The 24481-nt window shown below is 39.2% G+C and overlaps 1 protein-coding gene across 2 annotated transcripts in view; it reads left to right on the top strand.

The window, feature by feature from the left end:
- Nucleotides 1-24481, top strand: part of ACTR3 (actin related protein 3) — a 51478-nt gene that overhangs the window by 11184 nt on the left and 15813 nt on the right. For both annotated transcript variants that reach the window (XM_048869251.2, XM_048869252.1), the window contains one exon: nucleotides 18578-18633. In XM_048869251.2, coding sequence (XP_048725208.1) covers nucleotides 18578-18633 — 56 coding nt within the window. Of the gene's footprint in view, nucleotides 1-18577; nucleotides 18634-24481 lie in introns of those variants that run through there.

Genomic DNA, 24481 nt, shown 5'->3' with positions numbered 1-24481 from the left:
CTTATTAGTTTTATCCATTTTACATTGTGTAACCAGTCATTAAGGACAGCTACGTAATCACTCTTGTCTTAACATTTTGTACCTACCGTCACTCTATGTAACACTTAAGTTTTCATTAACTAAAAGATTACAGGAAAAAAATTCTCTCCATTTTGTTTTGTGTATTTGATGGCGCTTTCTGAATAAAGAAAAGGAGGACTTGTGGCACCTTAGAGACTAACAAATTTATTTGAGCGTAAGCTTTCGTGAGCTACAGCTCACTTCATCGGATGCATTCAGGGGAAGATACAGTGGGGAGATTTATATACAGAGAGAACATGAAACAATGGGTGTTACCATACACACTGTAATGAGAGTGATCACTTAAGGTGAGCTATTATCAGCTGCGGGTGGGGGTGGGGGTGGGGGTGTCCTTTTGTAGTGATAATCAAGGTGGGACATTTCCAGCAGTTGACAAGAACATCCTCCTTTTCTTTTTGCGAATACAGACTAACACAGCTGCTACTCTGAAACCTTCTGAAGTTAGTTTCATTATTTGTGTCAGTGTGTCAAACAGCAGCTAGGGAGACATACTTAAATAAGGTACAATTTGGAAGGGGCATTTGAGTAGAGTAGTACTTGAAGTTACTTTTCCCTCATTTTTAAAAATTATCTATAGATAAAAATACAAAATAGTAAATTTTATTCTAGATATTATGGAAGAAGTAAGGTGTTTTTGTTTTTTTTTTTGAAAAGGGATTTTAAATAGTGGAGGTAATGGTCTACAGAATATAATATTGTCTCGACCTACAATTTGTCCAAAAAAACCCACAAAAAGCCCACCCCCAAAACCTGTAATGAGGAGAGAAAGCAGCAATCCAAATGAACTGTGAAATATCTGAGTCCGGCAGCATCACAAAAGGTGTTACCCCACAGTTATATCCTATTCCACAGCTATTTAATATATATGTAGAAGAGATAATGAGGGAAAGTTTTGAAGACACCAGCCAGGGCATATCGGTCAATGGCATATACATCAACAACATTAGATATGCCAATGACCTAGTTTACCCATCTCTTTCACAAGGGAAGAACTTGAGAACATGCTTATTGCCGTGAACAGTGCCAGCAAGAAATACGGAATGGTGATCAACATTAGAAAGACAAAGAGTATGCTAAGTAAACAGTAGCACACAAGGTAGGCAACACCAATACCTCAATGCTCAAGTTAAGAACATCACATAAAAATGGCCCTACTTGGTCAGACCAATGGTCCTTCTAGCACAGTAACTTTTCTTCTGACCATGTCCAGTGCCAGATGCTTCTGAGGGAATAAACAGAACAGAGCAATTATTGAGTGATCCATTCTGTCATCCAGTCCCAGTTTCTGGCAGTCAGAGACTTAGGGACATCCAGAGCATGAGGTTGCATCCCTGATCATCTTGGCTAAAAGCTATCGATGGACCTATCCTCCATGAAGTTATCTAATTCTTTTTTGAATGCACTTACACTTCCGGCTGTTACGTCATCGCATGGCAACAAATTCCACAGGTTGACTGTACGAAGATGTACTTCCTCATGTCTGTTTTAAATCTGCTGCCTATTCATTTCATTAGGTGATCCCTGGTTCTTGGGGATAAATAATACTTGCTTATTTGCTTTCTTCATGCTAGTCATGATTTTATAGACCTCTCTCAGATTCTGTCCCCCCCCCCCCCGTTATCTCTTGTCTAAAATGAACAGTCCCATTCTTCTTAATATCTCAAATGGAAGCTGTTCCATACCCCAATCACTTTTGTTGCCTTTCTCTGTACCTTTTCTAATTCTAATGTATCTTTTTTTGAGATGGAATGACCAGAACTGCACACAGGTTTCAAGGTGTGGGCATATCATGGCTTTATATAGTGTGCATTATGATATTTTCTGTCTTATTAGTAAAGGGATAGATGGTTCCTAACATTGTTAGCACTTTTTTTTTCTTTCTGCTGTTGCTACACATTGAGTAAATGTTTTCAGAGGACTCCAAGATTATTCTTGAGTAGTAACAGCTAACTAGACTGCATCATTTAGTATGTATAGTTGGGATTATGTTTTCCAGTCTGCATTTCTTTGCATTTATTAACATGGAGTTTCATCTATCATTTTGTTTCCCATCCATCCAATTTTGTGAGATCCTTTTGTAACTGTCACAGTCAGCTTTGGACTTAACTATCTTGAGTAATTTTGTATCATATGCAAACTTTGCCACCTCACTGTTTACCCCTTTTTCCAGTTTGTTTATGACTATGTTGAACAGTACTGGTCCGAGTACAGAACCTTGGGGGATCCCGCTATTTATCTTTCTCCATAGTGAAAACTGACCGTTTAGTCCTAGTCTTCATTTCCTATCTTTTAATCAGTTACTGATCCATAAGAAGACCTTCCCTCTTATCCTTTGACTGCTTACTTTGCTTAAGAGCCTTTAGTGAGGGGCCTTGTCAGAGACTTTCTGAAACTCCAAGTAGACTGTATTAACTGGATCACTCTTGTCCACAAGTTTGTTGACACCCTCAAAGAATTTTAATAGATTGGTTAAGCATGATATTCCTTTACAAAAGCCATGTTGATTCTTCCCCAACATATTGTTTCATGTGTGTGTCTGATAATTCTGTTCTTTACTATTGTTTCAATCAGTTTACCTGGTACTGAAGACAGGCTTTCTGGCCTGCAATTGGATTGTCTCTGGAGCCTTTTTAAAAATTCAACTTCACAGTAGCTATCTGCCAGTCGTATGGTACAGAGACTGATTTCAGTGATAGGTTATAGTTAGTACTTCTGTAATTTCAAATGAGTTCCTTCAGAACTCTTGGGTGAATACTCTCTGATCCCGGTGACTTATTACTGTGTAATTTATCAGTTTGTTCCAAAATCACCTCTGTTGACATCTCAATCCAGAACAGTTCCTCAGATCTGTTATCTAAAAAGAATGGCTCAAGTGTGGGAATCTCACTCACATCCTGTGCAGTGAAGACCAATGCTAAGAATTCATTTAGCTTGTCTGCAATGGCCTTATCTTCCTTGAGTACTCCTTTAGCACCACTATCATCCATTGGCTAAACTGATTGTTTAGCAGGCTTCCTGCTTCTGATATACTTAAAAAAAAATAATCTGCAGTTAGTGTCTTGCTAGTTTCTCTTCAGATTCTTTTTTGGCCTTCCTAATGACATTTTTGCATTTGACTTGCCAGAGTTTATGCTCCTTTCTATTTTCCTCAGTAGGATATGCCTTCTAAAGGATGCCTTTTGCCTCTAACTGCCTCTCTTACTGTGCTGTTTAGCCATGGTAGCATGTTTTTGGTTCTCTTACTTTTTGGGGTATACATTTAGTTTGAGCCTCTATTGTGGTGGTTTTTAAATAGTTTCCATGCAGGGTGAAGGCATTTTGCTCTTGTGATAGTTAAATAGAAGTTAAAAGAAACAAACTTCATCTTTTTTTTTATAGTTCCCCTTTTTGTAGTTAAATGCCAACTGGGGGTTTTGTAGTTAAATGCCAACTGGTGGGTTTCTTTGGTATTTTCCCCACTTACAAGGATGTTAAATTTAATTGTATTATGGCTGCTGTTACTGAGTGGTTCAGCTATATTCACCTCTTAGACCAGATCCTGTGCTCCGCTTGGAACTGAATCAAGAATTGCCTTTCCCCTTTTGAGTTCCAGGACTAGCTGCTCCAAGAAGCAGTCATTAATGGTGTCTAGAAATTCTCTGCATCCCATCCTCAGGTGACATGTACCCAGCCAATATGGGATCATTGAAATCCTTCGTTAGTATATACTTTTCTGTTTTTGTGGCCTCTTTAATCTCCCTGGGCATTTCACAATCACTGCCATCATTATGGTCAGCTGCTTGGTAGTATATTCCTACTACCTATACCCTTATTCAAACATGGAATTTTTATTCATTGAGATTCTCTGGTACAGTTTGTCATTTGAGATTTTTACTTTTTTTGACTTTCTGCTTTCTTTCAAATATATATGCCACTTCTCCACCAGCACGAGCTGCTTTGTCATTCCTATATATTTTGTTCCTCTGGTATTATCATGTCCCATTGATTATTATCGTTATCATCATCATCATTTCATCAAGTCTCTGTGATGCCTGTTATATCAATATCCTCATTTACTATCACACACTCAAGTTCACTTATCATAGTACTTAAAATTATAGCATTTGTATACAAGCACTTATTGACAAATTTTATATTTACTTGTCTGCTTTCATGTGATGTAATTGAATGGCACTCTTTTTTTCATTTTACTGTTTGTCTTCAGTTCCTACTTTGTGGAACAAGTGAATAGTTTCCCCTACTTGGGGAGTCTAATAACATCAGACAGAAGATGCGATTAAACAAAAATAATCAAGATCAGGATACAGCTTACCTAAAATGTATTCAGTAACATACAAAGACTTCGTGTAGTCCAAAAGTTAAAACTGCATATCCGTACTAGATTGCTGATGTGCTACATTTGGTCACCCCTGCTGTACAGATGTGGAAACTGGGCTCTTAAAAAGGACACAGACACAACTCGGAGGTTTTGAGTTGTGGTGTTACAGAAGAACGTTAAAAATTAGCTGGATCAACAAAATGATGAATGATGAGGTGATGAGAAGGATGAATTTAAAAAGAGCATAATTATTAGAGACCCTGTGTAAAAGAATATCATCTTTTTGGACATATTGTTCGCTTATCACAGAGTGACTCAATTTCAGTACTCATACTATCAGACAAGATTGCAGGCAAACCAGGAAGAGGAAGAAAGAGAACCACCTACGTTGGAAATGTTGCTAGATGGACTGGTATCCAAAGGAGAGTGGAAGCTGTGCAGCTGTGTCGTGACTGAGAAAAAAGGAAGGCGGAAATTGACAACCTCTGTATCAGAGATATCACTTGAAGGGAAGGGAGAGAATGTTCTGCAGGCCACAGTAATGCAGACAATTCATGTGTAGGAGGCAGCAAGTTACACAAATTATTCACTGTTTCATGCAATTATGAGGCATTGCTTCAGTTTTATTCTCTGTTCCTTTCCCTCCCGCGCTTAATCCAAAATATGCAGCTTTAATTTTAATTATTCACTTACCATATCGCTTATGAACAATTGGTCATGTCGTGGTAAAACCTTGTGATTTCTAAGAGAAGTAAGTGGTGAAGAAAATTTTCAAACTGCTGTCTGTTTTGTTTAATGTTACCCCTTTGAAGATGTCCTGTTTGCATATGTCACGGTTACATGGCTGATTGGACCTGTGTCCCAATTCTGGTCTCTCTGAGTACACCCCTGAGGTGTTAGGTCTAGTGCTGTGGTATATTAATTTAGATGGAATATATGGGCCCAAAGAGTTAAAGGTGTTTAACATGACCCTGAAACTGCCCAACATTGAACAGTTTTAAACAAGGTTCAGGGTTTGTTATGCAGAGACCTCTAGCATGCTTAATACCATGGCAACCACATTATAGAAAATCTTTTTTAATAAAGATACAGACAAGAAGGAAAAACAGTTAAAGCATCTGAAATGTTAAGTGTTAAGTACAGTTTGTCATTTTAACAACATCCTTGTGTTCCCTTTCACTCTAGCGGGGGAGAGTTTTTAGAAAGAACCCCCTTGTTTGATGGTCTTAGATGATAACTGTCCTTTTTGGAGAAAAAGTTAGGTGAGATGGGCTGGAGCAGTTATTGCTGCCATTTTAAAGTCCAATCCCATTTCCTGGATATGACATACCTAAGGGGGGGAGAGAGAAGAACAACCCAGATTTTAAAAAGCACTTCTGTCTCTGGAGTTGACTTTCACTTGCAACCTCACTGTTGAAGTGCGGACGTGGCATCTGGTCTCAATATCTGCCACTCTGAGACCTGGCAAATATTTGCAGCATTTGGCTATTAAGAGTTTTGCTTTTAGATGACTCTTTGGTCGCAGCCTTACAACAGTGTTGTAGAATATACAGTTTTGGCTGGCTAAGCCAGACTCTTATTTAAAAAAGAAGGGGAAAAAAAAGAGAGGGAAAAGAAATAAGGTGGGGAAGGAAAAGACACTGGGTAGGGAAACAGGACGAGACAACAAAGTCTCACGCCCCAGATGGAGTTCAGGATTTAGCTAGAAGTAGTGGAGGTGGCATTGTCATCTGGATTCCTCTTCTTGGACCAGTCTGGTCAGGATATGTCTCAGGATCAGGATGACAGTCATAGTGGTGTCACAGTTGATCTCAGGGTCCCTGGAGATGGTGGAGGTAGCTGCCATTTTGTTGAAGCTTACTCCTTCCCCTTCTTTTGCTCAGGCAGCATTGTGGTTTTTAGCTTTTATCATTCTATAGAATTGGAACATTTCATAAACTTATCTGCTGTCTCACAGCTTGAGTTGCTAGTGAGGTAGGCTTGCCAGGCCTCCGTTGTCACTACCACCCTTACCTGTCTTTGGGTTGAATTTCTCAATACTCTCTCTCCTCTCTTGAGTTAAAGGAAAAGAAAAGACCCAACTTGTATTCTTTTCAGGAACTCGGTGGTTCTTGGGACCCAGCCTGGTCTCAGTTTTCCTTCCAGAGTGTCCCCTCATCCATTCCCTCCTCTGATTGAAACTTCTTTTCTCAGAGTCTCTCTGGTTATGTCTTCGCTGCCGGGTTAGGTCAGGCTTCAGCCTAACCCTGCTTCTATCCATGCAGGAAAACCCTTTAGCTGGGGCTTGAGGGAGTCTCAAGCACAGTTTAAGGGCGTTGGCTGGGGTCAGTTTTTGCTTCAACCAGGCTGGCAGCCCGCCTACTTTGCAGTGAGAATGAAGAGTTAGGCTAATTAAATCCAGGTGCTGTGAGTCCTGCAATCCTAGCCTCCAGTTCCCCCTGAGCTCCGCTTTGTCTGCCTCCCTTACTCTACACTGGGAATCACCTGTGCTGCCTCAGCATTTAACCCGAGATTTGCCTGCTCCATTTCTGCTGTGCTTCCACAGCATTTGAACAGAGGTGTCATCCAATAAATTCTCTTCTCGTGCTGCCTGGAAGCTGACACCAGTCTTCTGCTGGTGTGATATAAGTAGGACCCATAATTTGGGGGAATACACCCAAAAGAACATTTTTATGTTTAGTGGACAGGAAAGAAACTGAAAGGTGTATATAAGTCAGTCGGGTGTGCCACAAATCACTTAGCTTGCAGATTGAAATCCTTAATGACATTCACATTAAAAGTTCTTGTTGCCAAAGGTTTACTTTTTTTCTTCAGAATTATCTGCATTAATAATGAATAACTCCATTTGGAAGTTATGTACATGAAGTATTGTTCTCGTGTCACTGCCACAGACAGCACCGCCATGCTAGGTGTGAGAGAGCACCCTGCAAATGAATTCATAGAGCAGCCCAGTTTCTTGCACTGCTAAGAACTATGGGATATCTCATCAGAATTCCATCCCAGCGTACGGACTAGTACAGCACCACTGGATGCAGTTATGTAAATCTGGCACAGGTAGCAGTTTTGTAGTGGGGATATTCCACCCAGACTATATTAACTGGTTTAACTGCAGTGGAAACCACACTCCCTGTTAGCACAATAAAACTGTGGCTGCCCTACGTCCGCTGATTCAGGCTTGCAGAACTATAAACATAGATATTTGGGCTCAGACTGGAGACCAGGCTCTGAATGTCTGCATTACAATTTTTAGCCTTGCAAGCTTGAGTCAGCTGACATGGGCCAGCAGTGGGTGTTTTATTGCAGTGTATGTCTGAGCCCAGTTACCATTTTCTCAATGGCTTCTATTACAGGGCCTAGGTGTGAAGTCTTCCTTTTGTCTCACTGTTTTTTTCCACTTGGCTAGTCAGGCCATTTGAGAGAATGTTGCTGTGATGTTTGCTTCCTTATTTGGTAGCTAGACCTATTCAGGCTTCCTGGTTTGCAATTGCAAGTCTTGTGACTGAGGGGACATGTGCTGAAATCTATACTCTCCCTGACATTCCAATAATATCAGAAATCCTACACCTAAAACATTTGGGGGGACAGATCAGTATTTATTACTAAGCACTCCCACATTGGTCATGGCATATAATAATTGTTAATGATTTTAAGTGGTTGTTCAGTAGTTCATAGGCTAAAAGGAGGATACTGTCTTCCATTTACTTTCAATTATCATTTGGAATTGGGTAATACTTTGGAGTAAAGTCTATATTGGCATGGGGATTTATTTCTGATAATACCTGAGAAGATCAAATATTTGATCTGTATTCAGAGTAGCAGCCATGTTAGTCTGTATCCGCAAAAAGAAAAGGAGTACTTGTGGCACCTTAGAGACTAACAAATTTATTTGAGCATAAGCTTTCGTGAGCTACAGCTCACTTCATCGGATGCATGCAGTGGAAAATACAGTGGGGAGATCTTATATACACAGAGAACATGAAAGAATGGGTGTTACCATGCACACTGTAACAAGAATGATCAGGTAAGGTGCACTGTTACCAGCAGGAGAGAGGAGGAGAAGAAAAAAAAAAAAGAAAAGAAAAAAAAAACCCCTTTGTAGTGATGATCAAGGTGGGCCATTTCCAGCACTTGACAAGAACAAGAATGTGTGAGGAACGGTGGTGGTGGGGGAAATAAACATGGGGAAATAGTTTTACTTTGTGTAATGACACATCCATTCCCAATCTTTATTCAAGGCTAATATAATGGTGTCCAGTTTGCAAATTAATTCCAATTCAGCAGTCTCTCGTTGGAGTCTAGTTTTGAAGTTTTTTTGTTGAAGAATTGCGACTTTTAGGTCTGTAATCGAGTGATCAAAGAGATTGAAGTGTTCTCCGACTGGTTTTTGAATGTTATTCTTGATGTCTTATTTGTGTCCATTTATTCTTTTATGTAGAGACTGTCCAGTTTGGCCAGTGTACATAGCAGAGGGGCATTGCTGGCACATGATGGCATGTATCACATTGGCAGATGTGCAGGTGAACAAGGCTCTGATAGTGTGGCTGATGTGATGAGGCCCTATGATGGTGTCCCTTGAATAGATATGTGGACACAGTTGGCAACAGGCTTTGTTTCAAGGATAGGTTCCTGGGTTAGTGTTTTTGTTGTGTGGTGTGTGGTTGCTGGTGAGTATTTGCTTCAGGTTGGGGGGCTGTCTGTAAGCAAGGACTGGCCTGTCTCCCAAGATCTGTGTGAGTGATGGGTCATCTTTCAGGATAGGTTGTAGATCCTTGATGCACAGGAGAGATTTTAGTTGGGGGCTGAAGGTGATGCCTAGTGGCGTTCTGTTGTTTTCTTTGTTGGGCCTGTCCTGTAGTAGGTAACTTCTGGGTACTCCTCTGGCTTTGTCCATCTGTTTCTTCACTTCAGCTGGTGGGTATTGTAGTTGTAAGAACGCTTGATAGAGATCTTGTAGGTGTGTGTTTGCTTCTGTCTGAGGGGTTGGAGCAAATGTGGTTGTATCGTAGAGCTCGGCTGTAGACAATGGTGTAGTCTGGATGAAAGCTGGAGGCGTGTAGGTCAGTATAGCAGTCAGTAGGTTTCCGGTATAGGGTGGTGTTTGTGACCATTGCTCATTAGCACTGTAGTGTCCAGGAAATGGATCTCCTGTGTGGACTGGTCCAGACTGAGGGATTTTTTTTGTTTTGTTTTGTTTTGTTTTTTGTTTGTTCTCTCTCTCTCCTGCTGGTAATAGCACACCTTACCTGATCACTCTCGTTACAGTGTGTATGGTAACACCCATTCTTTCATGTTCTCTGTGTATATAAAATCTCCCCACTGTATTTTCCACTGCATGCATCCGATGAAGTGAGCTGTAGCTCACGAAAGCTGATGCTCAAATAAATTTGTTAGTCTCTGCGGTGCCACAAGTACTCTTTTTCTCTTTGATCTGTAGTTACTCATGTTAGTATCTACGCCCTGTGGCTTTGCTTAATATTTGTATATAGTATGCCAAGAACATTTTTACTCCACTTGCCTAGCCAGATTTACATAATCACATCCTGGAGTAGGGATAGCTGAATTATTATTTTGTAAGTAGCAGCTCCCTACTGAATTTGGGTAATGTTAGCTGTTTTAAGTAAATGCTAAGATTGTGATTACCAGATAGGAACAATTGTTGCATGCAGTGTTGTTGTAGCCATGTTGGTCCCAGGATGTTGGAGAGACAAGATGGGTGAGGTATCTTTTATTGGGCAAACTTCTGTTGGTGAAAAAGACAAGCTTGCAAGCTCCCTACAGACCAGGATACACCAACTCGAAGTGGTACAAGACCCTGCCACAACAATAGATGCAAAATCTACAGACAAATCTCCATTGCTACAGTTATCAACCCCTGCACAACACACTTTTCAAGATCCATGGGTCTACGCATGCCTGTCACAACCTGTAGTGTTCCTCATCCAGTGCGCTAAATGCCCCAATAGCAACTGGGTGAAACCAGACAATCACTACGATTCTCAAGTGAATTCACACAGGAAAATGATAAAAGACAAAAACACCCTATCGCCTGTGGGTGAACACTTTTCACAAAGCGATCATTCTATACCTGACCTCTCAGTCCTCATCGTCAAAGGAAAGGTGCACAACACCTTAAAAGATGATCCTGTGAGCTTAAATTCATAATTTTGCTAGACACTAAAAATCTTAGGGCTAGTCTACGCTGCCGCGGGAGCACTTTAACGTGGCTTGTGTGGTCGCGGCGCAGCGCTGGGGGAGAGCTCTCCCAGCTCCCTTAAAAAAACCACCTCGACGAGAGGCGCAGCTGCCAGCGCTGGTGCACTGTTTACACTAGCGCTTTACAGCACTGAAACTTGCTACGCTCAGGGGGGTGGCTTGGTTTTTTTTTTTTTACACCCCTGAGCGAGAAAGTTGGAGCGCTGTAAATTGCCAGTGTAGACAAGCCCATACACTGAATAGAGATACTGGATTTATGGCTTGTTACAACAATCTAACCCACTAACAACCCCCCACCCTCTTTCTTCCCTATGACTGGACGGGTGTTAATTGGCCACTTCACCTTGAATAGTCCCTTGAAATGTGTTAACTACTTACGGTAAACAAGCGTGTCAAATCTTATGTTTAGCAGTGACCGTTTGAGTTATGCTGCATCTACACTAGAAGTGCTACAGCAGTCTAGCTTCACCAATGCAGATATGCCACTGTAGCGCTTCTGGTGAGGAAGTTCTAAGCTGATGGGAGAGAGCTCTCCCGTTGGCATAGTTACTCCACCTCCCACAAGAGGCAGTTCTCCCGCTGATATAGCACTGTCTACACTGGTGCTTAGGTTGGCGTAACTCTGGTGTGGATTATTCACGCCCTAAGTGATGAAATTTATTCTGAAGTAAGTTCTAGTGTAGACAAGGTCTTCATTTCCCAGACCTGAAGAAGAGCTCTGTGTAAGCTTGAAAACTTGTCTGTCTCCCCAACAGAAGTTGGTCCAATGAAAGATATTACCTCACCCATCTTGTCTTTCACAGGAATGATCTTAGTATTTTTCTCTTCTTCTAATGAAGAAAAATAAGTAGGTCAACAAGAACATTTAATAATAGGTAGCTGAATTTGGAGAAAACTATCTTAATGACAGCTTGACCAAAGAGGATCATAAGATTATTTTTCTCTTCTAGAAACTTGAAAACCATTAATAATAGTGTTCTGTAATTCAGGTCATACAAGGTGATCTACCTCCCTATTATGTTTTACATTCATTTGTGTGGATTTGGTACTGTGGCATCTTAGAAGAATGTTATAGAACAATATAACTTGATTGGAGCAATGTGTAATATGCTATTAGTAGTACAGAATTCTGTTCGGGAAAGTTAGGGGAAGAGAACTCAAAGTGCCCACCTTCCTCCCTGTAAGTCAGTCCTGACTGAGAAGGTCTCCAAATCTAATAAGGTTTTTCAAATTTATAGAAAGTCCTTTAGGGTGTAATCTGTAATCAGTGGTGCTATATCAGTAGTCTCTTCTGCAATCTTTCTCGTATTGGGATCTTTTCAGTAATGGAGAAAGGGACTCAATTGCTAGTGCAAATAGGATTGAAGACAGGGTGTGTCTCATACTTCATTGATTCATACATTAGTCAGACACATCTTGGTTTATATGAGCGGCAATAGGGAATTTGTAAAAGGCGTCACTTTTTGCTTAAGGCGTCACTTTTTTTTTTTTTTTTTTTCAGTGAGTAGAATCTTTCAATTTTAACATCAGCATTGGATGAGTAGATCTGGTAAATTTGAAAAATAGTTATGCAAAGCTAGAGGGTGCTATTAGTTATATAAAAAGTAATCATTAAAAATGTATTCATTATGACTTTTTTCCCCTGTTTTTTTCTCTTTTCTTCCTCACTTTTCTACCTTCCCTTCCTCTCTGATGTCTCAATTTTTGACCACTCCGTGTTAGCTTACAGAATAGTATTTGTAAGTCTAGTCTAGTTTGTTAAAGGTGAATCCTCACTTTAAGAGACTACATTGGTAGTACAGCTGATAACAGGCCTGTTTTGCACTTTTGAGTGCAATAGTCAGGTCAGCCTAACCCCAGAGTAGATGTGAGTAGGTCAACAGAAACCTTTTTCCATTGACCTACCAACTGTCTCTTGGAGAGATGGATTTACTAAATCAATGGAAAAACCCTTTCCATTGATGTAGGAAGCATCTACACTACCTTGCTGCAGGAGCATAACTGCAGCTCTGTACATGTAGCAGCTGTAGTGTAGATATGCCCTCAGAGACCAAAGTAGAATGAATGTTTCTGTTCTAACAATTAAAAAAACCAAAACCCCAACACTTTATTTTTATTTTTAGGAGTCAGGCTGCTGTGTTCTAGCTGAATAAGCATTGTGTATTTTTAGATCTGCTGATCTGTATGCTTTGAATGCAACCTTTTTATTGAAAATACATCTTTCATCTGGCTATATTTTTCTTTCAGTTTTCAGAGTGTGTGTGTGTGTGTATACTGGACTGTTTCCTACACCAAGTGTAGGAAACAACTTACTTTTTGTAACTTCTGCAACAACTTACTTTTTGTTTTTCTTAGAATCTGCTGAGTTTGATATAAAACTATTTAACTCTTTTTATATGCTGGGACACTTCTTGGCTTTTTTCTGTGTTGGATGTTGCACTTGATGAGGCTTTAGCTTTTTCAGGACGGAGTATAATTTTCCAGCACTTACTGACACTATTCCCAGAAATACAACTATTCAGAACTTCTTCCAGTGATCTCAGAGTTCTTTACAAACATTAATCTTCCTCACTTTAGTGAGGTAAATATTTTCCTTGTTTTACAAATGGGGAACTGGCCATAGCGGCAGTCTGTGCCAGAACTGGAAATAGTGACAAGTTCTCCTGAGTCCCAGTTTGCTGCATTAAGCAGAAGTCCATTTTTTCTCCTATGTAAAAGTGAGCTGGATTCTGTTCTGATTTTCACATTACCAGCAGACTAGTTAGTAAATTGCAGTTGTAGGTGCAGCTTCTGCCCAGTTCATACAGGTGAAATCATTTTTAAAAAAAACTTAGAATGAGAGACTTGATTTCAAGTTTCAGGGTTGTGTGTGTGTTTGGCAGTTAGAAGAATCTTCCTTGTATCCAACCTTGAAGTTCCACTATTGTGTTTTTTCTCTGGTATCAGCTGTGACAAAGTTCCTCCTCTACTTTGGTGGGTCTTGTGCTTATTGGCGGATTTGCTCGCCTTGGAGCTTCACGGCAGCCCTCAGTTTGGCCGTTTTAGTGAATCCACAATCCAGGTCAACTCTTGTCTGACCAGGAGTTGGGAGGTTTGGGGGAAACCCGGGCCTGCCCTCTACTCTGGGTTCCAGCCCAGGGCCCTGTGGAATGCAGCTGTCTAGAGTCCCCCTGGAACAGCTGTGCAACAGCTACAACTCCCTGGGCTACTTCCCCATGGCCACCTCCCAACCCCTTCTTTATTCTCACCATAGGACCTTCCTCCTGGTGTCTGATAATGCTTGTACACCTCAGTCCTCCAACGGTATGCATTCTTACTCTCCGCTCCTGGTGCCTCTTGCTCCCAGCTCCTTACAAGCGCACCACAAACTGAAGTGAGCTCCTTTTTGAACCCAGGTGCCCTGATTAGCCTGCCTTAATTGATTCTAGCAGCTTCTTGATTGGCTGCAGGTGTTCTAATCAGCCTGTCTGTCTTAATTGTCTCCAGAAGGTTCCTGATTGTTCTGGAAACTTCCCTTTTACCTTACCCAGGGAAAAGGGACCTACTTAGCCTGGGGCTAATATATCTGCTGTCTATTACTCTCCTGTACCCATCTGGCCTGACCCCCTGTCACACAGCATCAATAGGAGGCAGGTCTAGATCCCAGGAACTGAGCCCACTGCTCTAACTAGTAGACACATTGCCTCTTCTGTCTACTTTTTTAGTTGTCAGTCATACCACACTTCTTGATGAGACATTCACTAGGAGTGTCTGATGTGAGAAGGCTTGTACAGGTAAAAAAACATCTCGTGCCTTGCCAGGGGCGTACCCCTTATAATCTACAAATCAGGTTTGGGAACCCCTGCTGTAGATACTCATTTAATTGATTTTTACCGCTTGTAGTTATGAAAGCTTCCAACAGTAATTCAAAGTGCATTATAAAATTCTGAAACCTGTCATCCTTGTTGTGAAAAGTTAAACATGAGCAACAAGTAGTCTTTAAGTAAAATGAGCTAATTATAAGGTTAAGTCCTGAATGCCCTCCAAAAGCAAGGGTAAAATGGGCATTCTGCACAGAAGTAATTTATAAAAACTTAAAAGAAAACCGAGTGCTGGTTACTGCTGTTATACTTGTTGTTTTGGGCATTAGTGCATAACCCTACAATTTTCACATTCCTTAGAAAATACTAGCAGTTAACTTTAAAGTGTTAATTAGCTTTTCTAATAATACATATATCTAATATTCCCTTTTTTGAGTGAACATTGCTAAAAGAATGTCCAACAGTAGGTTTAACTAGCCATAGTCAGACGGGTAATATACAAACTTCCTTGCGCTACTTTTCTAGTGCTGTTCGATCAGCAACACCCATGCTAACCTGGATTTGAACATCTCTTAAGGATAGCTTTTTTCCGGTCATGACAGATGGAGTGAGTACTCTGATTCTAATAAATGGAGACTAGGAAAAGATAAATCCTCCTTTATGACCTGAATGGAGCTCCAAAACGGAAAGGCCAATATAATTGTACTATATGTACATTTTAAGTGTTTTATTAAACAATTCTAAGAATACATTGTTCAGCATGTGAAACTTGCTCCTTTGAACAGCACTATTATTCTTATAGGCCAATACTGCTATTCTGTTTTATATATATTTTCTCTTTAAAGCTTAGCTTGGATGTAATTAAATATAACTACATTAAAATAGTGTTGAGTTCAAGACTCAAAGCCAGAAACAAAATCACAATGTAATACAGTGAATTTCAACCTATTTGGGCACTACAGCAATTTTGGATACTGTTATTAAGCCTGTGCTTCTCTTGTAGTAGTGTTGTTTTAACGCCTAATAGGTGTGATCATAATGGATGCTTCACTGCTGCTGTGGGTCTTTCGGTCAGTGAGGAGAGAACAGAAGGGCTAGACTGAAGGGAACTGGGAAGATGTAAAAATGATTGGAGGTGAGAGAAATGATATAGTCCCGGTAACAGGCCTTTACTTATCATATTAATACCTTCATGTGAACTCAGAGTAGTAATGTAGAATAACACAAACTAGTATAATACAAATAATTTCTGTATTAAACAGTTAACTGGAAATTGAAATTCAAGTTGAAACCTGTGCTATAAAGTAAATCTCTGAGCAATCTGAACTCTCAAGGACACATTGGAGGAGAAGAAATTATAGTACAAGGAAAGAAATGAGGCTGAGTTAGGTATGGGGGGAAAAGCCTCAAAATAGTCTTGGAACCTGTATGAATATAGGGATACAGTTAACTACAGATAGGACACTGTCTGCTCTAATGAGAGCTGTCCATGCAGAGAGAAGTACCATGCTACTCTAAGTTTGAATACATCTGTAAAATAATTTCACATTTGGAGGTAAGAGATCCATGAGACTGAATACCATTCGCTAAATGTATGCAAGGTAGTTACTAAGGAAGCACACAAATGGTGGTCATTACTTTTTGAATACAGTAGAATCTCAGTTATCAATAAAGGGTGGTTGGGAAACTCATGAGAACTCTCAGCAACTGAATATGGAAGTAAACAGCACAGCTTTAGGTTCAGATTTGTTCTGTAATTAAATTTGTGTTTAAAAACAAAACTAAACAGACACAACTTTAAGATCTTTTAATGTGCGTGTTATAAAATCCATAAATGCTGGGAATCACACGTTTCTTACAACAAACTTTGGTGTTTGGACAAGTGAGGCTCACCCATTGTCCAAACACCCTTTGGAAATAGATATGTCTACACATCAAAGAAAAACCCGCATCTGGCCCCTGCTAGCCAACTTGGGCTCATGGGACTTGGGCTCCAGGCTCAGAAGTCTACACAGAAATCAAACAGCCCCACTGCCTGAGACCTGGGAGCCTGAGTCAGCTAGCAAGGGCCAGATGCGGGTTTTTCTTTGCTATGTAGACATATCCATTCCTTAGTTGAGAGACTGAGGGCCAAATGTGGGATAGTCCTTAATGCACAGCTGACGATTGATCCATTAACTGTCTTCTGCTGGTATTCCAGTTAACTTCTGTTGTGAAACGGTAAACTTTTGAAAATGATGTTTAAAGTGGAAGTGCCAAAACTTAACTCTAGTTCTGTATAAGTAGTAATGGAACACTCACCTGGTCTTCAATTATTTTAGTAACTGGACATCATTATAGAATTTTTAAAACAAACATATTAAAGATCAATATTTTTCTGAGAATGAATCCACAAGTTCAAATAGATTTCAGAATAGCATATAACACGACACTGTGTCAGCAAAAGAGATTCATTTGTTTCCATCATTCTCCACTGTATTAAGTTCTAATATGATCTCCTTGAACATCAATCAAACCAATCTTGTTTTGCCTATTGTATTTTATAGAAAAATTAATTTTCCTTGCATTGGTCAAAATTAACTTATCTAAATGGTTCTTTTCTACATAGCCTTTGTAATATTTCTGACTCTAGTTTCACAAAACAACTTCCAGTGTTACATTCTGTAACACTGACATTCTGGGATAATAGTTCTGTCCTCAGAAGAGAAATTGATCATCTTTTAAATTGTGAACATCGTGTTGATGCTTAACTTCATACCAATACGTGTCCAAGATCAGAAGATATGGAAACATTAGTGATTAGATGAACCGAACAACAGCCTCTGAGATTAGCATGAACAAAAAGTAACGGAGCAGCACTCCTGCCCATGGCTTGTAAAACCAACATGTTGCTGTCTGTTTTGCAAGACGACTTGATTTTTTGTTGATGTGGAGTTATATACTTTATTAAAATTTGTGGTTTGCCATTATGTGGTTTGCCATTTTCTCTGTCTGTATTTGAAATGTCAGATCTATAGAGATGCCTGTATGCTGCTGCATATGTTTTATACTTTTAACTGATTGTTATATAGTCAATGAAACCATCTGACTGTATAGAGAAATTGAGAAAATTTGGATGCACCCTTATTTAAATATTGATAAATAGGTATATAGCCTGCAATGTTTAGGTGTAGTGCATAGTTAGTTTACTAATTTAAACACTTCATCTGTGTTACAGCTAGGTCTTAATTTTACAGTGTGGTTATCATTTGGTCCAATACATCAAAAGTAAGAATATCGTAATTAATTTTTCAGTGGTAGCAAATCGTTTACATGCTTTTAAGCCAAGATGTTTATTACAGTTTCGCAAACTCAGTAGAATCAGATTATATTTCAGGCATTTTGATATTTGATATATCTGAAGTTCACCATATTGCAATAATATAAGTGATACACTGAATAACGTTAATGTCCAAAAGACACTATAGGGCTTGAATCTGGGAAGTATGGATGCATAGTTTTCCTCATCTATGTAAAGTAAAAATATTTTAAAATCTGCATATTCCATGTGTGACTCTGAAAAGGTCTGTGTAATTTGTCACTCAGGGGTAGCTTTTTCATGTCCCTAAGGGACGTAACTTATACCACATAAATCGTAGTGTAGACATAGCCCTAAAAACTTGTTTTCTTATTTCATAAAAAATATTCTTATGGAACTGGTGAATGTTGGACAGAGAAGAGCAAACTTACAGTAACTTGCTGCGAAAGGCTGACTCCATTCGTCAACACTGATAAACATAATTTAAGGAAAAGTTAAAATTTTAAGAAATTGTAGTTTCTCTCTTGATGCTCATAGGAGGGTGGGGTTTAATATTGCACATTCCTTTCATGCACACAGCTATGCGTTTGTAAATATTTCTGTTTTCATGAGGATGTTTTTCCCTGAAGTACAGAAATAAGATTAGGGTTGTGCTTTAAACAGTAAGATATTTTAGAAAAACATTGTCAGTTTCAGGCTTGATTTAAGTGATTCAACTCCATTGGAAGTCTCAGTTTGTGCCTTTAAGACTACTCTTAAGAAAGGTATTTAACCAATATTTCAGTGGCATTAATCATCACATAGTATCTTAGACTCACTATTGATGGGAATATTAATAACATAACCCGTTTGCTTTTTGTTTTGTAGGTATACAAAACTGGGATATGCTGGAAATACAGAACCACAGTTCATCATTCCTTCATGTAAGCATTTGTTTACACATGCACTAAAGTTCATGGTCTGTTTATTTTTAAAATTAGAAAGGTGGCCAGGAATACAGAATCACCATGCACAGGGCTGGAAGTGGAACGTAAGCATTTGTCCCTGGGCTTTAGGTAATTTTCCTGAAAATATAGCCTCAATTTATGCAGAAAGTAAGCTTCATTTAAAAGCAAAACAACACCTAGCCTTTGAGGTTGAAAGGCTGGTAAAGGAGGCTGACTTTAAAGTAACAGTAGCACAGGTATGGTTCACCTTTCAAGAGACCATGTAAATATTTCAAGTTGTGACCATATATAACTGGAGAAAACCGCCTAATTTACAACTTTTTGGTATGTTTTCATATCTTCAGTTCTTTTGACCTGATGTATTTTCCCCAGACTTTTTCAGTGTTTCCATTAACAGTTTCCCAACTTAAGTTTTGCAAATGGTACTTGTAGAAACTGATTTTTTTTAACTTTCTTTTTTCGTGTAAAATTTACATCTTTATTCCATCCTCTTCATGAAGGGGTTCCCGGTGATTGTTGCCAAACTGGAGTAGAATGTAGAATTCAATTAATTTCCTTTTGGAAGTCCATCTAGAAGGTTAAAAGATTTGGCACTATGTCATTGATCACCTGGGTCAAATCAATCAAGTATCAATTCTTGGTAGAAAAAACTAATCAGCACAAATGAATTTCACTGAATGAGTACCAAATGGAAACAGGATAAGAAGCAGTAGTGTTTAAAAATTATTGTTGCAAAATAAATATTGTGGCTAGTTTGGGCTGTCTTGCTTCTTTGGCAACAAAATACTTGTATGGGAAACTAAGCTTGATGCATTTAATATTTCTTACTGTTTCCCTGATTTACTCCAGTACTATAGATCCATTTCTTTTCTATGTGGGTTTTTAATTTGGAACTATCCACCTTTTTTTGTTTTTGTTTTTGATCATTTTTGCTTTTTTTATATGTTTACTTGATATATCCTCTCCAGTGTACTATCCTCAGTTTTGCTTTTCCCCTTAAACCTTCACTTTCGATGTTGCCTTGTCAGTACTGCCTATTTCACCAAAAACTAGTAACTGCTAGCCAGTTACTTCCCTTTAGAATTTTAATGTTAAGTGTGTTGTGGAAATTGCTATTTCTCAACAGGACATTGAGAACAGTATTTAGGAGCTAATGTTGGATTTACAGAAAATGTTGCTGAACAAATGCCTTTAACTGAATAATCCACTTTTCATTCTTTTTGCATTATAATATTAAAGATAGACTTTTCACTTCAAATATGGACATAAATCTACTTACATGGATTAGAATATTTAAAACTTGTATTTGTATACTCCCGGATATTCAGATGTTTCTTCTATTTATTCTTCCTGCATCTCTTCTTCCTTGCTAGTAATTCTAACATGATCATAATGGTCTGCTTTAGACATTAAATACTGGAATGGGAATTACCTAAGAGATGAGCAGGGAAATTATGTAACCGGTCATCAAGAAAAGAGGATAGTGGCACATATATATGTTAAATCTTTGAGGAAATAATGGTTTTTAAATATCCATGAATAAGTTCAGTTATTTGTATATCAAACACAAAAATTACCATACTGTGGAAATAGCTGCAGTCTAAATGGGACTGCTTTTGAAAGTATCCTAGTCTGCAACACTATCATTTGATGAAATTAAATATTTCGTCATCTGTCCTTTAGGCCAAATTATATAATAATTACACTAATTGCATAATAAACTAATCCACCACCCAAAATGGGGTAAAATAGAATCAGTAATCAACATTAGATAAATTTCAGCAGTACATATACATAAAATCATACTGAAATAAGTGAGGCTTTCTTAAAAGCTTCTATATTTTTAGCTTCTTTCACTCCACCTTTGCTATTTTAATTTTTTTTCTTTTGACTTTAAATATTGGCTATTGCTCTCTATTTGATTCTTTAGGGGGGGAAAATGCTTACTATATAACCAGTTTGAGCAGCATTCCTTCCCTCTTGATCAGTTGTTTCTCTTTCCTGATCTCCCACTCTCAAAGAATATTTTTCTCTCCCACTGTTCCTTTATATTGATTTCCTGCTTAATTCTGAATATGCATCTGTACTGCACAAGGAAACTTGCTAGAAAAATAAAGTAAATGTGAAATATTAGGCCAACTACGTTGGCCAGGAAGACTGTTTTGTCCCTGTTGGAGTTCAGTGGTTCATTTTCTTTCTTTGCTGTCTCCCAGCTATTTGTTAATGTCCAGCAAACCTTCTTCTTTCTTGTCTTTTTAATTTTTACTGTGCGATATATGTTCAAAATATCAAGTAATTGATATCCCTCCAGAGCAAGCACTCCTAGTTTCTTGTGTCCATATCAAAATATTTTTTGTATGAACACAAATTTTAAAGACTCATTCTCTTCTTTTTCCAGTTGTTATATTTAAAACAAATGGCCCCATCAGTTTTTGAGCACAAAAGTCAGTATGACTCAAATACATCCTCTTTCTTCTAAAAGCTTTTCAATCTTGTGCTGAACAACCAAAGCCAACTGCTCTCTGATACTGCTGCAGAAGTTCCCATCTTCGAACACCATGGTAACCTAGTTCTTTCACTACTCAGATTTAATTTCCAGTTTGTATTGTCACAATGTGCTGCTTTTGTAAATTGCTTCTTTTTTTATTTTCAGATGTTGCCCAAAATGTAGGCTAGTTTCACATTCAACAAGAAATATGGAGTCATCCTATTTTATGTTAGAGCAATGGTAAATCACTTTAAGTGGAAAAACTCTGGAGGTTTATAGCAAGTGGTGGTGTCTGTCTCAAAACTGTTTTTAAGATGTCACTGCTGGGCAGCAAGAGCCTTCTTAACCTAAAGTATCAAAGAGCTTTATAATAGAGCTCTTAAAAATGCTTGGCACAACTCTTCCTTTTATGTGTAGCACAAGATTGTCTTGCATCCTCCTATTTGAGTTGGACAAAATTTTCTTCAGAGAGTAAATCTGCCAAAAAATATGCCGCCCCCCCCCCCTTTTTTTTTTTGGGAAGTAACACTTTTGAAATAAAATGTTTGCTCTTGAAATAAAATTCAAAGTCTTTCATTCAACCCGAAAGATATTTTTTTTATTTTTATTTTTTTATTTGGCAAGAAAAACAATCCGTTTTGGGTCTGAAACAAACTGAATATTTTAGAGATTCTCCCCCCCCCCCCACCCCATCCCCCCCAGTTCAGCCACAGAACAGAAAATGAATTATTTGCTCAGTTCTACTCCTATTGGGTGCTTTTCTCCCTGTACCCCTTACCATCTATGAGTAAGCTACTATAATTTATAAATGTATAATACCATTCATCTCTTTCTGTCTCACTCTTAGTTTCAGTCTTGGCTCTTCTATGGTTCTTGCTGTCTCTGTTGATAATTGATTTGTCTTCTTTCACTGCTCTGAGGAGCAAAGTAGGATTCAGTAGTAAATGCTTAGGATTTTTATGACGAGCAAGTGCTCAGTTAAGATCCTCTGTTCATTAGCAAAAGTCACTATCTCCAAGTGGTTGGATTAGGATTTTTCACACGTTGCTTCAGCATCCTTCACTATTATTGGTCAATACCTTCACAGGTCTAGGTATTGACCAATAATTGAACACCTTTTGACTTACATATGGAAGTGTATATGACACCTGACTTCAGGAGAGGGTTTAATTTTAAAGGTGATCTGCAGGGTTGAAAAATTTACCAGGCACTCGCTAACCCAACTAGCCAAATCAAGCTGCAAAAGATTGGAGGCGAAGGTCAGGTGCATGGTACCCTTACTGGATCAGGCCAATGATCCATCTACCGAGTATCCTGTTTTTGATATTGGCCAGTACCTCAAGCTTCAGTGTGCAAAACCCCCATAATAAATAAAGAAGGTGCTATAAGGGAAAGTGTCTTCCTAACTTTCATTCTTGTGTTGTGATAGAAGGTAAAGAAGAATACTTGACTGATCTTTTCAATAGTATTCATTATTTTGTATATCTCCCTCATGTCCCCTCTCTAAAAGATAAAGAATCTTAATATTCCTATCTCTCTCTTTGTGGAAATCTTTTCTCCCCAGACTTTAATTGCATTTTTGAATCCCTTCTTGGTCTGTTAATGTCTTGATGATGAGGTGTCTAAAACTAAACTTCGAGTTCAATCAGAGCGAAACATCCATTTATATAATGGCATGGTGCTGAAAATATCTTTATCCCATTCTTTATACATTTTTAGTATCTTCTCTGCTTTTTTTTGAATGTGGGTGCACATTGAACAGATGTTTCCTTTTTTCTCCTGTCTTTCTGGCTGCTGAGTCGTTGTTAGTTGAATGTGGAGGTAAAGTAGTCCATTGCCAGTTGAGGCAAGTCTTCAACAGGTGGAATTAACAGCGAGTTTATTGACTCTGCTAAAATACTAACTTCTTCTTTGAGTAGTATCTCTAGGGGTGCTCCACTTCAGGCGCTCATGCATCTCTTGAGCTCTTGATCAGAGATTTTTCAGTTAGCTGTGTCCATTCGACCTGCGTATGCACCCTTTGCCTCCTCATGCCAGACACCAAAGCTATGTAGGACTGTGTGGTGTGAACCACCTTCAGTTCCTTCTCCACTGCCTCAGCCTTAGACTGAGCCCGAGTATGTCCAACTTGAGCGTGCCTTGGCTTTCTATATTTCTAATAATTGTATAATAAGAGCCCATGATCAGCTTCGGCAACCATGGCCTTAGCTGCTGCTTCAGTACTGATCTCCTATTTAGTACCGCAGGAGTTCAGATATACTAAGGACCTCTTGATAACAGATTAACCAGAGTCTCTGCTCCTCATGGGTACTGAGGGTCTCTTGGTACCAAGACTCTGATCTCTGGACTACCATCCTCCAGTACCACAGGATTCTCCAGTGAGGCCGCCCTGCCCCCCCCCCCCCCCCCGGGCTGCTTATCGGCGACAATTTACCAGACCACTGGTACCGTCTCATAGGGAGGCCAGAGTTGTATAGCCCTCTCCTCCCCAGCCAGCCCCAGACAGGAGGAAATATTTAAGGAGCCGGAGGCTAGGGCAGATAAGGTGGCCACCTCTCAAATTCCTACTTCATCCTCACTTCTGGACAAGATGGTTATGGTTCTGCCACCATCCACAGCTGATGATTTTTTTTCCAGTAATTTCATGATCTCAGAGAGTGACTGACACTTTTCAAATTCCTCTCAGAGGTGTCAAGAATTCACAGCAAAAACTGATGGTTATCCTGCAGTCAGCAACACCCCCAGAATAGTTACCCATCAATGAGGTACTCCTGGATCCAGCTATACTGCCATGGCAGACACCTGACATTATTCTGCCCACATGTAAACAGGAAGATGAAAAGTATTATTATCTTTTTGTTTTCCCACCTCCCACACCTAATTCTCTGGTGGTGGATGTGGTAAATGAGCAGGGTAGTCAGTATTTCAGTAAGTCTACTCCATATGACAAAGACCAGAAAAGGCTGGATATCTTTGGGCCAAGGGCTTATTCTTCAGCATTCCTCCAGTTCAGGATTGTGATTATTTGGCAGTCATGCCCACATATAATTTTGCAAATTATAACCGGTTCACAGCTTTTATTGAGCATCTCCCACAAGATCATAGGGAGCAATTCCTGTCCATCTCAGAAAGGCGGTTGGTGGCCATAACCACTCTTCAAACATCCTTTGATGCTTCATACACTGCTACCAGTTGCATCTTTATGAATGTGGTTATGCACAAGGCATCATGGTCATTTCTTGGGGTTTCCAAGAGAAGTACAGAACACCATGGAGGAGCTCCTCTTCGACAGTTGCAAGCTGTTCTTGTAAACCAAAGATGAGTTCTTGAACACTC

The sequence above is a fragment of the Caretta caretta genome, chromosome 11, assembly GCF_965140235.1.
Source record: "Caretta caretta isolate rCarCar2 chromosome 11, rCarCar1.hap1, whole genome shotgun sequence".
NCBI classification, from domain to species: Eukaryota; Metazoa; Chordata; order Testudines; family Cheloniidae; genus Caretta; species Caretta caretta.
Note: the sequence above shows the minus strand (reverse complement) of the source record. Positions and strands in the feature narration are given on the sequence as shown.